The sequence below is a fragment of the Peromyscus leucopus genome, chromosome 12 (genome assembly GCF_004664715.2).
Source record: "Peromyscus leucopus breed LL Stock chromosome 12, UCI_PerLeu_2.1, whole genome shotgun sequence".
Classification (NCBI taxonomy): Eukaryota; Metazoa; Chordata; class Mammalia; order Rodentia; family Cricetidae; genus Peromyscus; species Peromyscus leucopus.
Window position 1 is genome coordinate 69,776,177 of NC_051073.1, and position 24,276 is coordinate 69,800,452.

Genomic DNA, 24,276 nt, shown 5'->3' on the forward strand with positions numbered 1-24,276 from the left:
TAGCTTGAGTCACTCATTAGTGTGTTTGATGTACAGAAAGACGCACTTACATGTATTTTGGATAATTTATAGAACTGCTATGCCAAGAACTAAAAATAAACTTGTTATGGGCTACCAATTTCTTACTTGTGCTTCAGCAATAAAATATAACTGTCACTTAACTGTGAGACTATGCTAAGGCAAAATTAAGGCTTAAACTTTGAAGGTGGGAGTGGTGGGGGTGGGCAAGAGAGAGAGAGAGAGAGAGAGAGAGAGAGAGAGAGAGAGAGAGAGAGAGCACAGAGAACTTTGAAGGTGGAGTGGTGGGGGTGGGCAAGAGAGAGAGAGAGAGAGAGAGAGAGAGAGACCACAGAGACCGACAGACACAGAGAGTTAAAGAGACAGACAGAAACAGAGACAGAGACAAGGAAAGAGCATGCTAGGCATTGAACCCAGAATCTTATGCATGCTAATCTTATATTCCATCCCTGAGCCAAGGCTCCAACCCAGAAGAATCTGCAAATCACAGGCAACATGGAGAAGTTTATCACCTGCTTTGATGAGCTAGCCATAGTCTGCATTCCAGAGGGCCATGCAACAGGCTGGCTTGCATTTGATTTCTACAGAGCTGGCAGCCTTTTTCTGAAAGTCTTACATTACAGGTAACCTGATGACAGGGAGTGGGCCACAGGCATGCACCACAGCCTGCCTGGCTCCCTCTGAGACTGAGACTCAATTGCTAGGATCAATGGAACTCTCCCGGGAACTAGCTGTTCCCTTTTCAAACTCCACCTCCCTAATCTCTCCCCCCTGGCTCCAGGCAGATTCTTCAAAGCTCGGAACATAACCGGAACCTGGTATGGTTAGGAAAAGCAAAGGAAGAAGGCCGTCCACAAGCCACAGGCCAAGGCAGAAGGTCCACATCCATGGTAAGGTTTGAGACTGGAGGAGATGGTTCAAAATTAACTACCAACAAGGTTTCCTTTTGTTTATGAAGGACCTACCACACATCCCACATTGTTCTGCATCTGGGTTAGGGTTTCTACCTAATAAGTCTTGGAAATCTATAAAAAGAGAAAGACACAAGAACCCAAATGATTCTTCATCCCAAGAGCAGTATCATCATCTCAGTCTGAACACAGTTAAGAAAAGCAAAAAATCGAGAGAACCTAACCTGAGGGTACTCACAGAGAACTCGATCTGCTATGTCATGGGCTGCTAAATAAATAAACAATGTCACAGCTTAAAAGGTGTGTGACAGAGGTCAATATTCAGAGCCAGCCTGGGTCTGGGGTTGGCAACTTCATTGCTGCAGATCGGTGGAAAGAAAACTCTCTGCCTTCGGATGCAGGCTTCCTTCCCCCTTATTGTTAGCACTCATGGGAAGCTTTCTTCTCTGTACCACCAGTGTTTAACAGCCACCTAGCATTCTTATCTGTACATGTGCCTCGCTACTGAACTAGTGCCCTGCTATGGCGTGTTTCAGAGATCGCCACTCATGTTTGACCGCAAGTCAATAGCAAAGTCTCCAATAAGTAACCTGCATTGTTTCTGTGACCATACAGGGAAGAAAGACATTATAATATATAAAGCAGAATTAAAGGTAATAAGTAAGTATGTTAAATCACTTAGTGGAAAGGGCCCATGCTCATCCTGGCAAGGCGACCCTGCATCAGCTTGGGCAGGCCTTCAGGAAAGGCCGATTCCATGCTTTGTCACCTCCTGCGTATTTGGATAGGGGACAATACTATTGTCCTTGGGATCTGATCTATGCATATTAATATCTACAAATCATTAAAAAAATTAATGGAGGCCTTCTTCTTTTTTAAAAAATCATTGCCTGTTATGTAACTGCATCCTCAGCAAAACTGCAATAAGCTTGCCACACAAAAAAGACTCCAATTCAACTTACAGATTCAAACTCAGCCAAATTAGACTTGATGAACACATGTATGTCTATGACTAGCTGAGCATGAATAGGTCCATATACTCATCTTGTACTCTTTACAACAAAGTATTGACATCCATGTGTGTAAGCAAAGAGAGTGAGGCTCCGCGAGGGTGAGTCTGTGGGCTAATCCACACGATAGCAGTGCGGTGCCGAGATGAAATCTGCGCTTACATTTCTTGGTGTCTTCCAAGTACCGCTGTTTCTCATGCCCTGTGGCTGATGAGACTCAGCATTATAAAATAACAGGCCTCTCTCTAGCTAGTGTCAATTTAATTGCGGAAAGAAGAAAGTGTGAAACAAAACCTTAACCTTATAGTTGAGAGGTGTGTGTGTAAAACAGAATAGAGGAACTTGTTATCACATTCTGCTTTGTTTCGTTGGAAGAATATATATATATATATAATACCTTTCTAGAATTAGACCCATCGTTCCTCCAGCTACTTAAAGCAGAGGTGCTGAAGGTGCATGTCCCCATGCTCCGAGCATCTTAGTTAGAGGCTGCCAGTATTTCTGAAAGAAAACCCAGGAGACTCTGGAGGAAGATCATGAAGAGATGACACAATGCAGAGGCTCAAACACCTTCTTATTAAAGAGTCACTGGAAGGACGAGGCTGCAAGTGTGGCCTCCCCTAATGACACCTGCTTCTGCTACTTCGGGTTTGTGGGCGATCCCAGCATCTTATTTAGAATAAATTGCTTTAAATGCATAGATTCCTAGGGAGTAAGTGGTGTGTAATACAGCCCAAAATACCCTCTGTCAGTTGGACATCAGGGTATTAGAGGCCAGCTCTACAGGACACAGGCCTACTCCTGTATTCCTCTTCCTTTTGCCAGTTAGAAAGAGTGATAATCTAGACAGCATAGGAAGGATACTGTCTGGAGTGAGGGCCTTGGGGCATGATTCATCTTGTGACTTGCTTATTGAGGCTTCCTATTTTAAAACTGGGGGTAAAAGACTTAGTCATGAGGCACAAATAAGACAAATACTTAAGTAATTCTTCTTGGGGGCTGGAGAGATGGCTCAGCAGTTAAGAGCACTGGCTGCTCATCCAGAGGACCTGGGTTCAATTCCCAGCACCCCACATGGCAGCTCACAACTGTAATTTAAGTGCTGGGGGATTCCAACACCCTCATATGGACATGCATGCTGGCAGAACAAACAATGAACATAAAATAAAAATAAGTGACTCTTCTTGAAAATGCAAAGACTGTATATGATGCAAGACTATGCAACTTGGCCCAATAATTAGATGCTGCTATGTATAAAGCATAGATATCCCTAACTAAGAGACACGGCCTTCATTGGTGGTCACCATAGGTACCTGGATAAGGACCCCAGTGACCTCGAGTATTGAAGAGATGCCAGTAACCTTGACATAAGGCTGCTTGAGAGCAAAAAAGTATAAATGTAATAGAACTCCAGCTAGTGTGCAATATGCTAGTGCAACCTTTATTCTATAAGATTGTAGACAACTGCAGAGGCAGCCAAGGAAGGTCAAAGTGTCTGGCAGGCTCTACTTCTGCATGGCAGGCAGTGTGCATGATGAGATCCTAGTCAGTGCTAGAGTTTTCCATCCTCGTTATTAGTACTGTCACCTCACCTCTGATAACACTACCTGTCACCATCTTCGTCCTCACCAAGGTACCGAGGAAACTCCAGACAGCTGAAGTGACTTGGCTAAGACCACACTGATAATCATACTGCCATCCAAGCTTTCTGGATCTCACCCAGATCTCAGAAACCTAAGTGCCCGTTTTTCCCCCTCAGGCTTCGGATATTGCTATCATATCAAGGATATTTTATCAGCATATATATTCAAATCATCTCCTTCCTCCCTAATCTATGCTTTAAGCACTGATCGCCAATGCTTTTGGTCAGACGATTTGTTTCTTTGAGAGAAGGTCCTTGAAGGTGGGTGGTTTGGGTTTGTGCTGAATGAACTAGTGGGTCTTGAGCTTTGGGGGAGAGGAGTGGTAAGGGGTAGGGGAGGGCAGGCTGGTTTATTGCATCTGCCCCAAGCTTCACTTCCATGACTTTAGAAGGGGAGCGATATTCTTTTGGTGGTCTCAGCATGCCCTTTATCCCCTCAGACAAGTGGACCCAGGACTTAGTAACCAATCAGGCAACAGTTGGTCCTGAGGCTCATGAATACCATGCTCATCCCACTCTAGACCCACAGGTTTTGTAAAATGACCTGGTGGATGGCAGAACATCACTGAGAAACTCCAGGGCACTGGGAAGCTTACTCAGCTGCAGCCCTCACTCCAGGATTGCTAAGTCCAAATGAGATGAAGGATTATGACAAGATTGACAAGCAGGACATGGGGCGGGGGGAATCAAGTGTTAAGCTGGTCCTGGCATTCCTGGGTGAAATATGAGCCATCACAGAGTACCTTCTCAGACCATGAAACAGGAACACTGAAGTAAGATAGATTTTTTTTTTTTTTTTTTTTTTTTTTTTTTTTTTTGACAATTTAGGGAATTCCTGCTTGGAAAGCCAGAAAAAGCCAAGACCTACTCCATGGAGGGAGGCAGAATTTAGAAACCACCCAAGCCCCATGAATTTAAAGAACTTTGCTTGGCTTAATCTGCATGTTCTCCCGCTCTCTTCATAGCAGAAGAGGTTACAAAACCATGTACGCATAAGAAGGAGAAAGACAAGGACCAGATGCAAGGTGATGCCAGACTGTAGTGAGTGGGATAAATGTAGTCTCCTTACACTCTATTTGCCTGGGTGAAAGCAGACATCACTGGGTACTACCTATTGGAGAAGGATGGAGGTACTTTCTAGAGAATCAGGCTCACTAAAGTGGCAAGAACCGACCAAGCTCTAAAACTACTTTTCAGTAAAATAATGACATTTAGAAGGATTTCCACAGACAGTGAGTTGCTTGATAAATATGCACACAGCTATGGTGGTTGTCATCCTTTGGTTAAACCAGTTAAAATCAGTTCTGTAGGATTCTTCCTTTTATATGACCATTATTCATGTTTTTTTTCTGTAGTATAATATAAACTGAGAAGTGAGTTAAACGATCTTCTATTTGCCCCCCAGGGACTCACATGACCAGTTTTTTAGCAGTGGGCTATACCTTCCGCTATCCATTTCCTTTGAGACCGAGTCTCATTTGGTTGCTCAGACAGGCCTCGTATACTCTCTGTAGCCCAAGAGAAGAGTTGATCTGTAACTCTCCTGCTTGAACTTCATGAGCAGCTGGGATTATAGGCCTGCCCCACCATTCCTGGGTCTTTTTATGTTTTAATTTGGAGACACAGATAGATGTACAAGTATTAGAAAAGTTGTAACCAGCACACATGGAGAGTTAGTTTCTTCAACTTTTGAAATCAGGATCCTTTTGCACTAACTCAGGGCCCTGAATAGTTGTAGGGGCTTTTTGATGAGGGGAAAAGCTTTGCAAACTAAGAAAATATACACATACTGACAAATGATGACCCTCACTATAGAGTCTACATGAACAAACATATTGGTCTTAGGAAATGATGTTCATTGTCTTAAATGGTTGCACTGTATTTTTGTTAATCACTTCTTAACACATTTCCATCTTTTGCAGTGAGAAGGTTGGTGAAAGCACAGAACACCCTGGAAACTGTCCATATTCTAGGACTGTCATATTTCTAGTTGTCACAACCCTTTCTATTTTCCTGAAACTGCATACAAAGTGCCTCCCGGGAGTGGGTAGCAGTCAAGAACACACAGGCTGATACCACTAGGCACTGGCCAAAACAGGCACTTTTGGTTGCCAGACTAGGCCAGGCTTTTGCATTGAATATCATCTACACTCTGGATAAGTGTTAAATATTCAAAGATGTTTTTTTTTTTTTCTTCATTGGATTAAGTAATACAAGAACTTAGCCGGGCGGTGGTGGCGCACGCCTTTAATCCTAGCACTCGGAGGCAGAGCCAGGCGGATCTCTGTGAGTTCGAGGCCAGCCTGGGCTACCAAGTGAGCTCCAGGAAAGGCGCAAAGCTACACAGAGAAACCCTGTCTCGGAAAACCAAAAAAAAGAAAAAAGAAAAAAAAAAAAAAAGTAATACAAGAACTTGGAAGAGGGAAAAATCCTGTGGAGGTGAAGGCGCTCTTACCGTCCAGGTGGCAGACTTGGCCGTACTTGATTGCTGGAAGGACACGTCGAAGCTGTGTGGGCCGGGGTAGTCTGTGTTGGAAGGGATGGCCGGGGACGGAGAGAGGGCATCAAAGGTGGAGCTGGGCTGCGCATAGGGCGAGGGCGCCGTCACGCTGTTCTGAGCATGGTCTGTGTTGTAGGGGCTGGTGGACGAGGAGCCGTTCTGAATCTGCTGGTCCATGCTGTTCAGGAGCCCCAGGTTCGTGTACTGTGGCTGCAAGGATACCCATACACCTCGACATTAGTCGTGGAAGTCACAGCTCATTGCTCAATAAAATAATTAAATAAATCAATCAAAGGCATCATTTTGGTGTGCTTTGTGAAAACCTGGACATGAGGTTCCAAAACACTTCATGTAACAAGTAAAGCCAGCCATCTGTGGTACAAGAAAACACCCAGTACAGCTGGGAGAGTGTTGGAAAATAGAATATATGCTTACTCAAAACAGGCACAGAGTGCCCAGAGCACAGTACTGCTTAGAATTATTTTAAATAAATGCTGTCTGTATTATTGCTTTCTTAAAAAAAAAAAAAAAGCCTCACACAATATTCACAAGGAAAGAGACCAACTGATAGATTTATAGAAGTTTAGCATCAAATTGTTGTACATATAGGGCAAAATTTCTTTTCAGCATTAAATCTAAATTATTTGGCAGTCCAGCACTCTGGTGAGCAGTTTGAAATGATTGGTGGGGCAGCCTGGGCAGCGTGGTCGCAGAGACCCCACCACACATTTTAGTGTTTGAGATGGAATTTTGTTGTGTTTCTCAGATTAGATTCAAACTCTCCACTTAAGCCACCCTCCTGCCTCATCCTCCTGAGTAGCTGGGACTCCCGGGCCTGAGCCACCATGATCAGCTTTACCACACGAATTGAAAAGTAGCCCGCTCGCGTGTGGTATTGTGGTCTAATTTTTAAGAATGTGTACATTCATCCTTTTGTAGCAATTCTGTCTTCTCTACAGCAGAGCATATGTAGTGAAAAGACACCACCTAGTTAGGGATAGAAGTCTGTGGTGGACATAATTCAAAAGTACTTGGGCTCATGCAGCTCTAACCGACGGATGCTGTTGTCTTCTGTATGAAAAGACCAAGGGCAGAGTTAGTTCTCAGTGAGATGTTTATGGGAGGAATCCAGATCTTCCCATTTACCTGCAAAACAACTTTCTCATGACCGGAGAGGGGAAGTGACTTACCCAAGCACTGCCCACCAGCCAGAGTAGAAATTCTGAAAGAGCCGTAAGCCAGCTGGCAGTGACAGCCTTCCCTTAACCCAAATTCCACTGAGCCTGTTTCTAGCGGGGGCACTGGCTTGTGGGGCTTGTGGAACAGTTTCTCTGGGGAGGGGGGACTTTTTGACCCCTGCAAGTCTTGGTTTCTCTTCCAGCTAATGAAGGGGAGGAGAGTCCCCCACTGGTGCATATTTTTAAAAGGAAGCAAGGAGGTTAGTTTCTCGATAGAAATATAACCCCAAGAGACCCAGGCTGTGGAAAATCAGGAAGAACCAAAATAATATTTTAAAAGATTTTTTTAAAAAAAAATAAAAAAGAAAAGGAAGAAAAAAAAAAGGAACGAGGGCTTGAAGTTAGCTTTCCGTTTCAAATGTTTATAACATAATAACATGATTTAATCCAACTTCAATCTGTCATAGGAGGAAATAAATGGACTTGGTCATTCCATTCAGTCCAGAAAGCATCTGCTGAAATGCCCCCAGCCGCACTCCCATTCCATTACATTCATGCATCCACATTCCACTGCCGAATGCCACCTCCCATTTGCTCTGTAAATAACTATTAATCTATTTACACTTATCCCCATGCTGACAAGAGCAGCTGTCTGTCTCGTCTTCTCTCCCTTCTGACTTTGACAGCTCCTACCCCTCTCCTACCCTCGATGATCCTCGACCTCCCTTCCAGACAGGTGTGGCTAACCTACAGGTAGACACCAAGGGGAGAAAAATAATAATAAAACCCAAGGAGGTACAGATATGGCTACATCTTGCTGAACTAAAGCATTTCGGCACCAAGCCGGAGGCCACAGTTCGGGAAGGGGATTGAAGAAACCATATTTGTGTTTAGTTAAGGGTCGGTATACAAAGCACTCTTGAAAGGGATCAGATAATGCCAGCAGGGGCACGTGCTTCCCTACAGCAGGACAATTAGGGAGGTAGTGGTCCCTGACAAAGAGGAAAAAGCAGCCAGCTGAACACTTTCTCGAAGGCAGTAAAATGACTGCCGGCCCACCCCTCCCTCCCCCTCAGGCTACACAGCAGTAACATCAACTAATTGTGGGCTTGGACAAGAACAAAGAAACACCGGCCCTTTGAATTCCCCACCCCCCACCCCCCACCCCCCAAATACATATAAAGAAAGAAGTTGGGGGCCCAGTTTTAAAAGCCAGTAGGCAAACACATCAATTCTCCAAGGACTTAAGAAAAAGTAAAATTCCATTTACAGAGGCAGTTCCAAAGCAAGCCCCGCCCTGACTGCAGGGCTGAACACCAAAGAAGAAACTTCCAAAGACGAGTCTTCTCAAACTCACCGGAACCGGTGGCTGCTAACAGATCTGCCCCTAATGCCATGTTAAGTTCTATGCAGTTGAGTAAAATCCTAGACTAGGACTAGAAATGACTAGGAACAGTATAGTTTTTTCTTATGAATGTGTATGTGTGTGTGTGTGTGTTTGTGTGTGTGTGTGTGTGTGTGTGTGTGTGTGTGAGTGTGTATTAACCCTAGAGTTCTCAGTATTGTGCAAACTCAATTTGTTATCCAGCAATAAAAAGCAGAAATCATTTCAATTTAAATTCTTCCCAAATTATGCTTTAAAAAGAAATCAGTCCAACAAGTGTACTCAATTGTCTCATTTTTTTTTTTAATTATAAATCCAGCACTTCTAATTGTGGGCTTAGATGAGAACAAAGCAACACATCTTTGACTGTTTTCTAATGTCTGTAAAGAGAAATGAGTAAACAAGGACCATAGTAAAAAACGCACATGTAGAGGTCATCCTTGGACACATTTCTTAGTTTGTTGGGAATCAGTAAGTCACAAGCCACAGGAACCAGATCAGTAGAAGCTAACTGAGCATTGGAACTACCCAGCATTTGAAAGAGTTCTCACTTGCTTACTTCTTTTATTGGAGGAATAACTGCATACATTGACTTAAGAAGGGCAAACCAACATTGCTCAGAATTATGAGTTCCCCAGACTGGACAGGAAAATAAATTCTAGTACTTAATGCAAGATGAGAACTCAGGGCCTCTTCTTACATTGTTAAGAATTTTAAAAGTCCGGTATCAGAAAGTTAAGTAACGCCCGATGGCATTCTAAAGATGCTCGCTGTGGGTCTCAAATGGAATGTTGTAAGGTAACTGTGTTTAATCCTAATATAAGCCATCATCCTTTGAAGCTGGGCAGATGGGAGAAGACTCATTTCCCAGTGAAGCAAAGCTGGTGGGCAGGAGGAAACAGTACTCTCCCCTTCTTTCCACTGGGCAATACCACGTGAACACGAGGGAAAATGAGTTACGCCGGAATGCTGATCGATTATTGATGATAACAAGGAAGAGGGTCAGACACTAGAATGTGACGTCTGTGCATCACACACAAACACCGCCCTGGGAAGAATTCCATGGCCATTGGTGCTTCTTATGTAACAAAGAGTGTCAGGGTATTTGAAATGAAATATAGCGGAGAGTCTCTTTCTAATGACAAAGTGTCATCATCTCAGGATATCAATAAGGTGACCTGCAGGTGCACACATACACAGGAAGAATGGATGCCCATGTTATGTGCCGTCCTGTCATATCTGAGAGAAAAGGCAGCTTTCTTTTCAGAAAATATGAACACAAAAATGGGTACAATTTGTCTATTACCTGCGATGCTCCTTATAAAACAATGGATTTCCCCTGACTTGAGCCAGCTAGTTAATCTTCTGGAAGTTACTTAGAAATACAAGACTCCCTGACTGGGCCCGAAGTATCAGCCATACTTATCCCTGGAGCATCTTCGCACTGAAAGGATGAGGCACATGGTGCTTGTGAGGATATGCTACACTCTTGGATCACGGAATGTTAGGAACACAGATATGGTTGTGACAAAAATAGGGATCCCCATGGCCGAAAATCTGTGTGCATTCATCAGGAGCAAAGAACACATACAGCTGTCGGTTCCCAAAGCAGAGGACGAGCATTTCCTCTGTCTTCTTCTTCCATGTAAGTCCTGCCTTCTACAGCTGACTGTGGACTCTGAGGCATGGCCTCCTAAACTTCAGGATTAAGACAGCATCAGAGAAGACTAGATGTTTTCTGTATGATCTTTCAAAATGTCTTAAGAATACCACCCTCGGAGCTTCATTTTATTTTTTCTTTCCTCTGTTACGAGCTTGTGACCACTTTAGATTGTGAACATGTCATGGACCTGAATTTTCTTCATAGGAGCTCAATAATGTTTTGATATGTTGCTGTAAATAAAGTCCTTCTTAAACCCTTGAGTTTACAGTCATTTGAAGCCCAAAATTTATCACCCTCCCGTACAAAATTAACACCAATAAAGTATCAAATCAAGTTATTTGAACACTGCTTTGCAAATGAGCCCTAAGTAAACCTTGTGTGTAAAAAGAAAAATCTCTCCCCACAAATTCACCTGTATAAGGCAAATACCCCAATCTCTCCTTCTTAAGATATTGCTGTCTACGTTAGGTATGTTGAGGTCATGTGGAAAAATAACTAACATTTCATCTGGAAAAATGTTTTTGGCTCTCGAAGGGCTGTTAGGTAAGGCTAGGGGATTAGACATCCTTAGCACTTCTCATATTTCTATTTGGATTTTAGAAGTGTAACAGAACTCTCAGACTGGTGGCATGGGATTAAGTCTTGACACTACCAGCAATGCGCTCTTCCCCCGGGGTGTTGAAGGTGAGTAAAGTTGACCCCAGCTTCCTATGGGCTAAGAATCTGCATAAAACCAGGAAGACAGCGGAAGGGCAGCAGTTCGCACATTCTAGCAGCCCTTCTGGGAAGCCATATTAAAATAATGCCATGATCCTTCTCTCACAACAGGTTCATAATGAAATCACCATTTTGTCTTTGTTGAGATTTGCCTGGTCAAACCTAAAAAAAAAATGGACTGTCTCAGTGGCATAGCTAGTTTCCTCAGTGGGTATAATCTTCTGCCTCAGGCTTAATGGAGGGGTCTTTGTTAGCCTTCTGCAGTTCCCCTGGGAAAAGAAAACAGTTTCTTCATGACCTTGGCTTTAGAAAGCATTCATTCCCTTACACGTTAGCACACAGCATTTTCATCCAGTAATATCAGCAGGACAGTGCTTTTCAACAAACACTGCCTAAGGGAGAAATGCTTGCCATTTTTAAGTCTTCCACCACCTGTCCCAGTTCAGAAAATGATGGTTTGCTTTATGCTAGAATTGAACATAACTAACTTAAAGCATTCTGTTTGAGGTCAGGAAAATATTTATAGAAGAATGTTGAATTAGATCAACATCTTTTTACCTTAAATGTGTAGGTACTATCATCTCTTCTGAAAATTGTATTTTATTAAACATAAGGTATTTTACTTCTTTTGTTTGCTACATAATCATAAAAAAGCGAATGCCTGGAAATAAAATGTGCTCATTCATATAATAAACAAAATAAAGTGTTTAAGCAAAACCAAATCTAGAGTAAAGGCAGAATACTTAACGAAAATATTTTATCATAAAGTCTTGAGAGTCTTGGAGGAGTCTATCACTTATGAGAGATGTCTTTAAAAACTCCATGAACAGTTGAGACAAACAGATTAAAGTTTGTTGATCAAGGAAACAGAGGCATCAACAAACAGTACACAGAGTTTTAAAAGGCAGAAAATGGGGACCACATTGAAGATAAACCCTGACCTAAACATTGCTAAAGAGAAGTGTATAAAGTTCAGTTAAGGAAGAGTGAAAATTTAACTCAAGGACTTTAGTAAGCACCCACCCTGGTAATTGGGACAGAGACGTACAAACCATGAGGAATCTCAATTCAAACATTATACACCAAGAAATGTAGGCGTGATGGAAAGTAGAAATATATACTTTTAATTAATGTTATAATTCTTGACACGTTAGAAAAAGACATTCAGAGTTTCAGTTTGTTCAACCTGGCAGCTTCTCATTAAAATAAAGGCCAAAGTATGTTTGTGGCCATTCTCTCCTATTTTACTCTCTACGGGCATCATCAGCCTAAAGCAATCAAATATTTCACTAGCTCTATTTACTCATGTGGCAACATTGGGAAGAGACAACACACACTAATGAAGATCTTTGGTGAGAGTTAGACCATCTACATGGAAAATGTGATCTACACTAATGAAGATCTTTGGTGAGAGTTAGGCCATCTACATGGGAAAGGCGATCTACACTAATGGAGTTCTTTGGGGAGAGTTAAGCCATCTACATAGAAAATGTGATCTGGTGTCTACAGAAGCTCATCAATAATTCTCAGGTCACTTGCTTATCAGCAGCCATGACAACATGATGCAGAAGACACTTATTTCAATATGATAATGACGAATGTCCAAAGTAAACCCTGAAAATGTGATATCTGTTTAGTATTCATATGCAAGGCTCTCTGTGGACAGTTGTTAGCTATTATTGATGTTAATACTCCCACTGAGTCTTCAGCTTGGCCTTTACAGTATTCAACTGCTTTGTACTTTTTGCCCCACACGTCCTCACAGATACTACATTCTATATATTATTTTTTTATAGATGAGGGAACTTAAGCTCATTAGATAATTTGCCCCAAGTAGAACCATGAGCCATAAAGTGATTTGAGTGAAGCGAATCATCTCAACCCTTTATTCTGAGCACCTGTGGTGAGGACCGAACTGTCTGTCTGCAATGTTCATCTGAAAGTTGCTTTGAAGGAAAGCCCTTCTTTCATATCGCTAAAGGCTTCCCCTGCCCAATAAACCACTACCTGTCCTCAGGATTCCTCTATTTAATCTAGAGTTCCAAAAAATGATGAGCCCCTTGAGAAGACCCATGTTGTCTTAGAAACAAAATGGCCTCACCTTGAAATTGACCTTGGAGGTAATGTCATTGAAACTTCCCTTTGGCAAACAGCCCTTCCTTCAGCCTTTCAAAAGTGAACTCCTGTTTCCTGATTCAACTTTCAGTTTCCATGTCCTCTACTCTCTCCTCCAGTCACTGTCCAGACATAGGATAATCCCAATACTTTCCATTTCTATAACCTTTCCCCTTGGTGGTGCATAATTAACACTGCAACTGTAGTCAGTAAATATTGTAAACATTAGTCTCTTCTGCCAGACAACACACCTATGTGAGATCATATGTGTTGTAGTCAGTGACAACTCCCTACTACTTGGAGATGGGTCTGTGGTACAGTAGATGTCAGGAATCTGTTCTTTCAGAAATAAGCATAAAATCCTTCCACTGCAATCACATTGAGAACGGCTTTCCTTTATTCTAACACAACAAAGCCGTGTGGCTTTATCCTGAAGCAGCTAGCTCTGCATGCAAACTGCATTCATCTCAGCACTCATCTGTCAGCTGAGCCTCAGAGGCCATCTCACCTAATCTCTATGACCTTTGCTTTGTGTTTTTCATGCTCCTGGTAGGTGGGAATTGTGCTCTGAGCTTCAGCATTGGTGGGAACCTGTAGCAGAATAGCCAGATTTGTCACTCACAATGCAATGAGTAATCGCTGGTGGCTCACACCTAGCTGGGGAGCTTAGTAAGGAGCCTCTACTTCCTTAAAATGAGCACACGCTCACTTTTGTGCCAAGGCAGAGATGTCTCACCTGATGATCTAGACTTCCTTTTCAATGCATTTAGGTCAGCAATAGGAGTCCCCATCTTGATAGTCCCATTTATTATTTACTCCTATTACAGACAACTATGGGCAAACATAGGTTCCTTTGGAAAGAAATCACTTTGAAACAAGCTTGAGTTTCTAATAGACAGGCCTCTGACTTGGCCTCGCCCCTGTCTGACTTCCACAATTTTCTGCCCGGTTAGTCAGAAATCTGTTTAGAACAATGACGGGATTGATGACTTACAAATGTACGTTTTGTGGAAGCAAGAATTATAAACTGTTTCTTGGGAATGGTCTAAATTCATGACCTTACTCCAGACTTTGTAACCTACACTCAGAGGCCTCCATCTTTGAAAGGTGTGCCCTGAAGCAGGAAGACGGGTATGTGCATGCTCCTGGAGTCTTACCACTTTCAAAAGGGTCCTCATTTTTTATTTTGTTTCCTTGTCTTTGCAGTTCCAGGGAGAGATTTGGGGTCTCTCACACACTAGGCAAACGTTCTCCTGCTGTGCTCTGCCCTAGCCCTCTAATTTACTTTTGCTTGTCAGCTGCCTGGCTGATTGCTACATCCTCCATTTCATCTGAGGTAAAGTTTTCGGCGCTTTACTACGCTTCGTAATGAGACGTTGTGACGTACCCACGACTGGGATAGTCTCTAAGCCAGCACTTCTAACTGCAAAACAAAACTGAGGTTAGCAGCTACGGCGAAGGTCTACCTTACTCTGATGGGCATGTTTTACCTCATCTCGCTCTAGTTACTTTAGTCAAGAAGCGGCACTCCATCAGCCAGCTCAACGGTGTCTTTGAGGGAAGAGACTTAGATGTCGTGTTTAAGCGAAGCGACTTCCGATTTCTCAGAGAATGGAAAATAATCAGAGGAGCGTGCTTGCTGCATCATCGGGCTCATTCACCCAGATTAAACGACCCACCTCTCTGGTGATGACCCATGGACACATAAGGGACAGACTGAATCAAGGAAACAGGCAATACGAGATAACGATCTAATCTCTTTGTTTTGTTTTTATCTCACACATTCCCTGCCCTCTCCTGGGTAATCAATTAAATGAAAGTAGCATTTACCCTGCCCCAGTTACCTGTTAGATGGCGTACAAGCCAGTTTTACCTTAGGAAACTGCTCCACTTCTTCAAAAATCTTTCTTGTTACTTGAAACTTAATACAAGTGAATAAAACTCATCCTACTGCAAGAAATCCAAAGCCAACCAAACAAATGACTTGCCAGACATCAAGGAAAACCATGTGTTTCTGTTACCTACTGAACATACCGAGGACAAGGCTTGCATACTTTTCTTATTCTGCATATTGTTTAAAAATAGCCTTTAAAAAAAATAAGTAGGTACCTGGAACCACAGTTCTATCTGAAGATACCATTTGATGCCAATGCAAAAGATGGCATTCCAAAACATTCAGAGAACACTACTTAGTAGCTCTGGAGAGGGCTCCTGAGTAAATATGCCATTCTCTATCCTTTGGGATCCATCAGGCTAGAGGGAGCGCAAAGGCACCTGGTGCCCGCAGGTCCAGAGGACAGAGATCTTGTTCTGAAAGTCGGCTCTAAGGGACGTCAGGGGGAGGGCTGTTAGCTTCCTCAGAGAGTCTTAATGACTGCAAGGGACTTCATCTGGAGATAAATAGATGGCCACATGGGTATTGGAGTACAGAAAGAAAGCTGGCAAAGGGGTCTCCTCCTCCATTTCCTCAGTCAGATTTTGAGCCCTTTAAGCACTTGGACACTGCTCACTGAAGGAATTTCCCATGCACTAGACTCAGAAGAGTTCCCTTTACCTCCCCTGGACTGCTGTCTCTCTGTGTGTAGGTGTCTGATGGGTCCCCCACCTTAGTCTGCTAAGAGCCTCCCATGGTCTACTTAAAAGTCGTGAAGCCATTCCCATGCATCTGATGTTGTCCTTTGTGAGGGGTAATGGTTTTTCCTTTTAATTCTGATTCCATCAGTAGAGTGACACTAATCCAGACTGATTTGAGTAAACAGAGTTTATTCCCCATTGTCTCTGTGATCTGAGAGAGAATCAACTTGAGAAAGATCACCGCCTGGATTGGAAAGGGCCCCTCTGGGGGTTTTGCCGCAAGCTTGAAAGGGGGAAAGAAAAAGGCCTGCGCAGAGTCCTGTCGAAAGCAAGCCCTCTTGAGGGTGTGTGTGTGTGGGGGGGGGTGATTCTCACAGGGGTATCATACTAACTGCACCTATTAGTGGCCTTTGCACCAATAAGAACGAACAACTGTTTCCTTTGTAGGGTTTCCAGAATAGCTGACCAGAGTGGTTCATGAGTTTCTTCCTCTGACAACACACTGCACACCACAGCTTTTAGAAATATTTTTATCTTTTTTTTTTTTTGTCTCTTAAGAAACAGAAAAAAAATGAAGTTTAGGTTACAAGTTTTAAATGAAATATCAATTCTTTCAAAAATATTTCATAGTTATACCTGTTTCTTTCTTTCTTTCTTTTTTTTTTGTTTTTTGTTTTTTTTTTTGTTTTTTTGTTTTGTTTTTTTTGTTTCTCTGTGTAGCTTTGCACCTTTCCTGGGACTCACTTGGTAGCCCAGGCTGACCTCGAACTCACAGAGATCCGCCTGGCTCTGCCTCCCGAGTGCTGGGATTAAAGGCGTGCAACACCACCGCCCGGCGTTATACCCGTTTCTATAATCAAAGTGTGATTCACCTTAACACCAGTTGCTCGATTTTAAATTGACAAATGGGTATTATCTGGGGAAGCCAGCTCAGCTCAAACCTACAGTTGTCCAGCCTCATTTTGTCTTCAAAGAAAAAACTTGAACTACTTCACTTAATACTTAGGGCATGTAAGCCAGTCACAGTGAAACATCAAAGAAGTTTAGAAATGAAAAGTCCCATGTCAGATGGGCATGGTGGCACACACCTTGGATCCCTGCACATGGGAGGCAGAGGCAGGCATCTCTCTGAACCAAGGCGAGCCTGGTCTACAGAGTGAGTTCCAGGACAGCCAGGGCTACACAACAAATTCTGTCTTGAAAAACAAACAAACAAGTCCCATGTCTTTTTTTTTTTTTTTTTACTAGAAAATGGGGAGGAACACAATTTTGAATAGAATACTACCAGATCTAGTAAGAAAATCAAATGTAAAGTATAAAGTGTTATTTTTGTGAGGACTTTATAGGTGTTTCATTCAGTTATTTCTTCAAGAGACTGGCTGGCATTTGCTCTGATGCATACAGAGGCAACAGTATGACAAGGCTGGACTCTTCCCAAATCTGCTTGGTTTTCTGGAATATTAAACTGGGGAGGAAGAGAAAGGGAATGGAAAGGCTTGGGTGCTCCTCCACTGATCACAGAGCTCACTCCTTTCCTGCCCACCTACTCCATTTGTCCTTATTTTCCTCTTTTACTTCATTTTTATTTATTTATTTATTTTTTTTTGAGACAGAGAGACCAGGGTAGCCTCAAACTTACAGCAATCCTCCTGCCTCTGTGTCCAGAGCATTGTGACTGCAGGTTTGTCCCACCACACCAGGTTTTTCTTTGTTTTTAAATCAAGCCACCCACCCCCCATCATCATCTGCCCAGCCGTGGCCTGTCCTACCACACTCAGTGTTCTCCAGTTCTGTTCTCTTTGGCATCCCTTCCTTGGAGAAACAGGTGAGAAGGGAGCGTGTGGAAGGAAAGGATGTGTCTCTTCCCACCAGATCTCTTCAGATGCTATTACCCTACGTTTTAAAACGTCATGGGTGAGATACTTTATGCGAGAAACCAAAGCCTAAATCCGTTATTTTTATTTTTCTTAATTTGGTGGTGGGGGTAGTGTTGATCTTAAATGTGCCATTTGTACATCTCTCTGTTCTATTACCTTCCAACTGGAATTCTCCTGTTGAACAGGTGGATCTGGTCCTCCACATTTAGCTCCAGAATTGCAACTTTCATTGAGAGCTGTGACCAGTTTAGTTTTTCTTATCCTGGACCTATGATGACTAGTAAATATAATTAATTCCTAACAAGGAGAATCATCTGAATTTTGTCCCCAATTCTGATGTCCATACAAACAAAATCTATGGAACTGACTAGGTAGCCCTCAATGTCTCCCCACTGAGGCAACCTTGTGGGCTAATTCTTTTCTCTCAGTGGAGTGTGGCACTTATCAACTGAGAGCATGTCAAAGCTCTGAATCTCAAATGTGTCAACACTGCTCACATTTCCAGAGCAGGCACGTCCTTCTTATTGTCTCTTAGTGTTTCTGGGAAAGCCCCCCATCTCAAGTGCATGGCAGTATACACATGAACACATTCTCTTTTCAAATCAGGATGCCTCCATCTGCTTCTGCTCTCTCCTGCATTTTATTAATTTTATATCTATATCATCTGCACATTATTCTTTCCTCCATTCCTTGCTGAGTTATGGGTGCTATAATCATGTGAAATGTTTCCCTCATCACAATTAATTTATATTCTCTCTGTGTGTCTCTGTCTCTTTTTCTGTCTGTCTGTCTGTCTGTCTGTCTCATCTCTCCCTGTCTGAGAACAGATCATGTCTCTAGCAAGCTTGTTTTGTGTTGGAGTCATTTATAAGCATATTCTGTCCTTCTTAGACTGGCAAAGTCTCAGCAGTCAGTGGCTACTGCTTATCCATTTCTGCCTTCCTTACGAGGACAGTCGGTGTGTTTAAACTTAGTTTCTAGGACATACTGAGTCAAATGGAAATGTTCCTTTGAATGGGAAAAATAATCTATATAGTTCGTGGCTGCTGTCTGGTTTACAGGCAAATATATATTACTTCTCATTTGGGGGTAGTTTATTTAGGAAAAAGAATGAAAAGAAGAATAGGGTCCATTTTTAGAGTAACTGAATAATTTGTGTACTTACTAGAACATTTTTGCAAATGAAAAGGGGTACTATTAATAATTTTGCTGGAATAGCAGATATAAACAGGCAAAACAAGACTAAATAGTCCCAATTTATCTCTGGCAGAAACCACAGCTATTGAAGAGAGTTATGGGTAGAGAGTATATTAGTTGAAAGAGACCTGAGAAACAATTCATTTCTACCATTCCAAGTGTTGCAGTGAAGGGGTGGATATTTTTGCAGAACTGGCAGCCGATGTATAGTGCAAGAAATGCCTTTTTCTACTTCCATGCAGTCCATGGCTACGCCATTTATCCTCCCCAAGAGTCCTCACATAGGGCTCCGATTACACACTCCTCTACTCAGAGCCTATCCCAGATTTGCTGTGGCCACTGTGTCAACACACTCCCCTCTCAGTAACATGGTCCTTGCTTACCCACTTTATCTAATATTTCTAACTTTATGCCCTAATGACGCCATACTTCCTATTCCACTGAACTGCACACATGACATTTCTGAGCATGCCAGCCAGCACCCAAGTCCTATGCTTTCTCTGTTTTATCACTTTGCCTAAAATCTTCATTCCCCCTTGTAAATCTAGGACTCAGAAAGTTTTATGCATCCATTCAAGCTCAGCTGCATGCTACATATACATCTGGGTTTTCCTGATCCTCTTATCAGGGGCTTTTATTCTCCTCTGACACTTTTCCTATTGCTCACACTTTCATCCTGCAGTAAAGACCTCTACCACCACTATCACTGTGCTTTTGAAATTATACTCTTAAGGGAATAGAAATAAGATGAACTTTGGATCAACTGCCTTTCTTTAACATTTCAAGTCATTGTGTTTTAAACCCAAATGCTCTGCCCTATTGCATGGATACTCTCTACAAGCACCATTAAAATTAGCACTGGGTGATAGATAACAGTGTAACCCATCACCCAGCCTTCTTCTCATAAGATATCAAAGGAGTAAGAGTGGTCCACTAGGTTTGGGAAACCTTGTCATCTGCAAAAATGTAAAGCTCTCGTGGCAATTATGAAAATATTAAAAAAAATCCCTGAGTTCTCTTTTGACATTGGTGCTATTTCTTCTTTACTTATTGATATAAAATAAAAAGTGAAAAATGCACAAAAACAAAGGGGAAAGTTTGATTTGATAGTCATAAGAGAAGATGTTTTTAACCTATATCCTTCTTTCCTAAACCACCAAACGCACATCAAAGAAAGCTAGAGTGCATTTGTGGCAACGTATTTCTTAACCCTTCCCCTCAAATCCCCTGTAAACAACGTCTCATGGCCACAGATGCATACTTCCTTAACAGGGCCGAATGCAGAATTTATTCTAACTCCTCTCCGTTCAAATATAAAAGCATTTGTAGCAAATTTATGTTCAAGAGTTGAATGTAGTCTGCTGAAAGAACAGCCAGTACAGTTTGGCGGCTGTGGATAACATCCATTCATACATCTACCCCACCACACACCCCGTTGAGGATCACTGCTCTTCTAAAAAACAACCAAACCAAACATGCTTCCCCTTATCTAGATAAAGGATAAGTGTTTCATTATCTGCCGATCTCTTTTCCAATAGTAGCGAGGAAGGTATGATCTATGGTCTGCCATCTAAGATCTCTTTCTCCCAGCCAGTCCCTTCTGGGCTTGAGGGCACCCAATTGGGAAACAGGTAGTGCGAGGTAATGCAGCAGGCGTGGAGAGTGAGTTCAGCGTGGCTGATGCCCGAATTCAATCCGCTGCTGAACCATAGAACCACCACTTGATTAATGAGGAAGAACATTCTCCCCCATCTAAAACACAGCCAGTAGAAAGAGGACAGAGATGGGAAATGTTTGCAGAGACCTTGCAGGCCCTGAGGTGAGCTGAGTGGGCAGTGACCTGGCCTGCCGGGACCCTCACTCCAGCCGCAGCACTTTCCCTAAAGCTGTGAGTCAGTGTTTCACGGAAACCTCTCGGGATAGCTACCATGAGTTACAATCGTTACGATCAATCGTCCTCTTCAGAGCGCATACAATTGTCCGGTGGAGTTCCAGATAAAAATTTTAGAAAATGGCACACAATCAGACACACCGGGCACTCTCAAATATAAAAAGGAAAAACATCAACTCTGGGTAGTAACCGGAAATTTTGAGTCTGGGATTCCGTTTAGTATCAAGCTACCAAAGCGTCCCTCTCCCTCACCAAAAGCTACACAAGGAATGTTTTAGCAAAGATCTCTTTCTAAAATGGAGCTTCTCTCTTCTCTCTCTCCCTTCCCCCCATATTACACAAATACTTTCCTCCCTCCCCCCCCCCTCTCTCACACACACACACACACACACACACATACACACACGCACACACGCACAGATACCCACACCAATGCAGTGCAGTGGGTGTGGTACCAGCCCGGTGTTTTTGTTTGTTGTTTTTGTTGTGTTGTTGTTTTAGAAAGCAGAGCTGACTCTGTGAAGAGATTCCTTTCTTGTGACAGTCTGTATCTGAGTCTGGGATGGCCTCAAGCTTGGCACTGGATCGCAGCGCTTGCTTGTTACTTCTCCATTGTCACACACGGGCAGATCTTTAAGCCCTGCCTGTCACATCTTGCCCATATCCTCCTCCCTTCTGGACCCTTTCCTGTTCTTTAGTTGCTTCCCCTAATCCAGCTTTATTGGAAGGAAATAACTGGAAAGTTTAAAAAAAAAAAAGTGTAGAGAAGGAATGCACTGCTCTTTTATTAATTTTTGAGTTATCAATTCAAACTGTCAGTAAGTTAAACTAAAACATTATTTTAGAGTTATTAAATAATTCTCACTAGATATTCCATTCCTTTTATTTCTCCAATTTGTCCAGTTTTAACAATTCTTGCTATTTCTACACTGAGGAGTACTGATAAACACGAATACCAAAGTGCCATATCTTTGGTATTAAATCTCCGTAATCGCAGAAGCATGTGGATCCAACTATTGCATATACTCATGTGGAACAGGGCACTTAGAGAGAGCGCCGGATGTTAAAGAGAAGCCCACACAAACAAGGCAGCCAGTCTTAACAGATCCCAGCCATGAAGTTACCACATAATGCACACACTGGTGGAAGGATATGGAAGCTCTGAAGGAAGCGTGAGAAATGACAGGAGAGAGAAGTTCAGCCATGTTCTTTGGTAGCTGCTTTTTCTGCAGCTCAGTGGCATTCCAGCAGCCGGCCGGCACAGGCACAGCCACCTCAGGAACCCTTACCATTCTTCTGCCTAGCGTTCCCAAACCCCCCAAGCCTGTGTAGAGGAATTTCCTTCATAATGAGGCTGCCATATTCTCACACTAAAAAATAAATGGCCATTTCTACAAAAGGCAGTCTTCCCACAGAGACATCATGGGATTTACAAAGTTGTCTTTTTTTTTCCTGACACTATATTTTCCTTAATACAATCATTTCCTTTAACTCGACACCAGGCTTCTACTTTCCTCACCCCCATATCTCAGAACTAACTTGGCTCTTTTCTTTTAAATTTACTCACAGCTCATTCTTGGACACTTCAGAAATACTGAGCAAGATAGCTTACAAATACAGGCGAAATTAGATTGACAGAGTGATCATTTCTTAATTATTAGAACTGAGCAACTTCAGAACCAGCGGAGGCAGCAAGAAACTCCCGTAGGTTACAGGCATTTCTTCAAACTGTTTGCTAACATTGTAAGCTACCTTTCGATGTTAGAGCAAAACGAGAAACTCAAGTTTCTCTAGCGAGGACAAGCAAGACTGCATGTCTGTTTTAAAGGAAAGCGGGCACTTCCTTTTCCTCCTTGAGATAACCTGATATTTCCCCTGTTATATTTGCACAGTTCAGGTGTCTAGACAACGGCGTGGTCAACAGCCGCGCTGGCCCTGCTTTCCTGCCCTTCGCTTCTCTTCCTCTTGCGGTCTGCACCGACTGCCGTGCGTTTTGTTTTGACTCTTACGGAGCTTGTCATCCACACCCCAGTCTCCTTTTTCCACGCGTTCACCTGCAAGCGTTCTCATCGGAAATCCTGAACTCTCTTTCCCAACAGCCGGCCCCTGGACATCACCCCCATCCCCAATCTGATTAGTGTCAACACAGCTGCCTCTTCCTAGGAATGTAAACTAATATTGTTGTTAGACCTCTCGACCCGAGGAAACTTCCTCAGAGCCTTCCAGTCTCCTCGGAGGTTTACTTCCCCTTCGTTTCTGCGCCTAGTGATTGAAATCTCTAAGTCAGACTTGCTAAGACGGGAGCAGAGAATCACCAACTCCTTAAAATCTGAACTGTTTGGACGCTCTCTTTCACACACACACACACACACACACACACACACACACACACACACATGCACAAATGGTTAACAGCGCACTGTTCTGAAGTAACTTATCTGTCTGTCCACAGGAAACTTCTAAGTCAGTCACCACACAATTCGGACAGTACTCAAGGATACTCAAATTTAAATGAGCTTCCTGACTGATACAACTAAAAGTGATAGCTTTAAACAAACCTACTTCATTACTTTAAACACATTCATTTGCTTTGAATATGAAGCCAGGAGAACTGAGCTAAACAGTTAATATACAATCAATTAATTTGTCTCCTGGTACATTAGCTCCCATCAATATATCTAGCAGAATGTGCTCTACTTCTGTCCGCTCTTATAAAAAAGGTGATTTTTAGATAATCCTGAATATTGTGTTTCTTCAGATACATAATGTCACCCAGGAATTTTGGTTTTCCCCTTTTGCTCCTACTGTTTCATCTGATACTCAAAGAAAATAAAAGACAACCTTACAGCCACTACAGAAAACATTCATAAAGAAAAGAAGATTCCTACAGATGACTTGCAGACACATAACATTGGGTCACTAGAACCACAACTATGTAAGTTTTTTATCTAAAGAATGAGAAGAGAAGAAAGCCATCTCTCTGCAGAGTGCTAAAATCTAAACGCCTTACCTCACTAAATTGAGTCTGGGCATTGTTTTCCAGGTACAACATGTTAGCAGTTAGACTGGTCAAGGCTGCTCTTCTTTCTTCTGTTTCCAGGGTTTGGCCAGCCCCCCCCCCAACCCCCTCTGAGAGCCTTTCACTACGAATCTTCTGGGAAGATAACAGAACTCAGGTGCCTCTCTCTTTCTCTCTCTCTCTGTACATACTTTAAGGTTCCCTAATATATACCCAACTATAGGCATGAGGGGCGGGACTCTTCACTTTACCTGTCCAATCCATCAACTTCCACCTGGGCTCCTCCACTCCAATGGAGTGAAGCCTCTCCCATCTCATTAAGTAGTTAGAATTCCTTATCACCAATCTTTAAAAGAAAAGAGGGGGGAAAAAAAAGAGGCAGGAGACAGACAGGTAAAAACTTTCCCCTGTCTCTTTCATAAGAAAGTGCACTCTGTCCCAAAAACAAAACAAAACCCTCCCTCAAACAAGCCTACCTCCCCCACCACCCCCACCAGGACACGCAGAAGGCAAGGCGGTGCACGAAGTTGTTACTACACTTTGCAGTTGAGAAGTAGAAGTTTTGGGAACGTTTTGGAAG

General features: G+C 42.7%; 1 protein-coding gene across 5 annotated transcripts in view; it reads right to left on the minus strand.

The window, feature by feature from the left end:
- The window catches only part of Tp63 (tumor protein p63), a 91,684-nt gene extending 67,795 nt beyond the window's left edge, over positions 1–23,889 (minus strand). For 3 of the 5 annotated variants that reach the window (XM_037209812.1, XM_028875180.2, XM_028875179.2), the window contains exons 1-2: positions 23,688–23,889; positions 6,037–6,291 (exon numbers count right to left, since the gene is read on the minus strand). In XM_037209812.1, the coding sequence (XP_037065707.1) occupies positions 6,037–6,291; positions 23,688–23,729 (297 nt within the window). In that variant the 5' untranslated portion in view covers positions 23,730–23,889. The remainder of the gene's footprint in view (positions 1–6,036; positions 6,292–23,687) is intronic. The other 2 variants (XM_037209811.1, XM_037209810.1) reach the window with 1 other exon arrangement.
- Between the last annotated feature and the right edge of the window lie 387 nt (positions 23,890–24,276).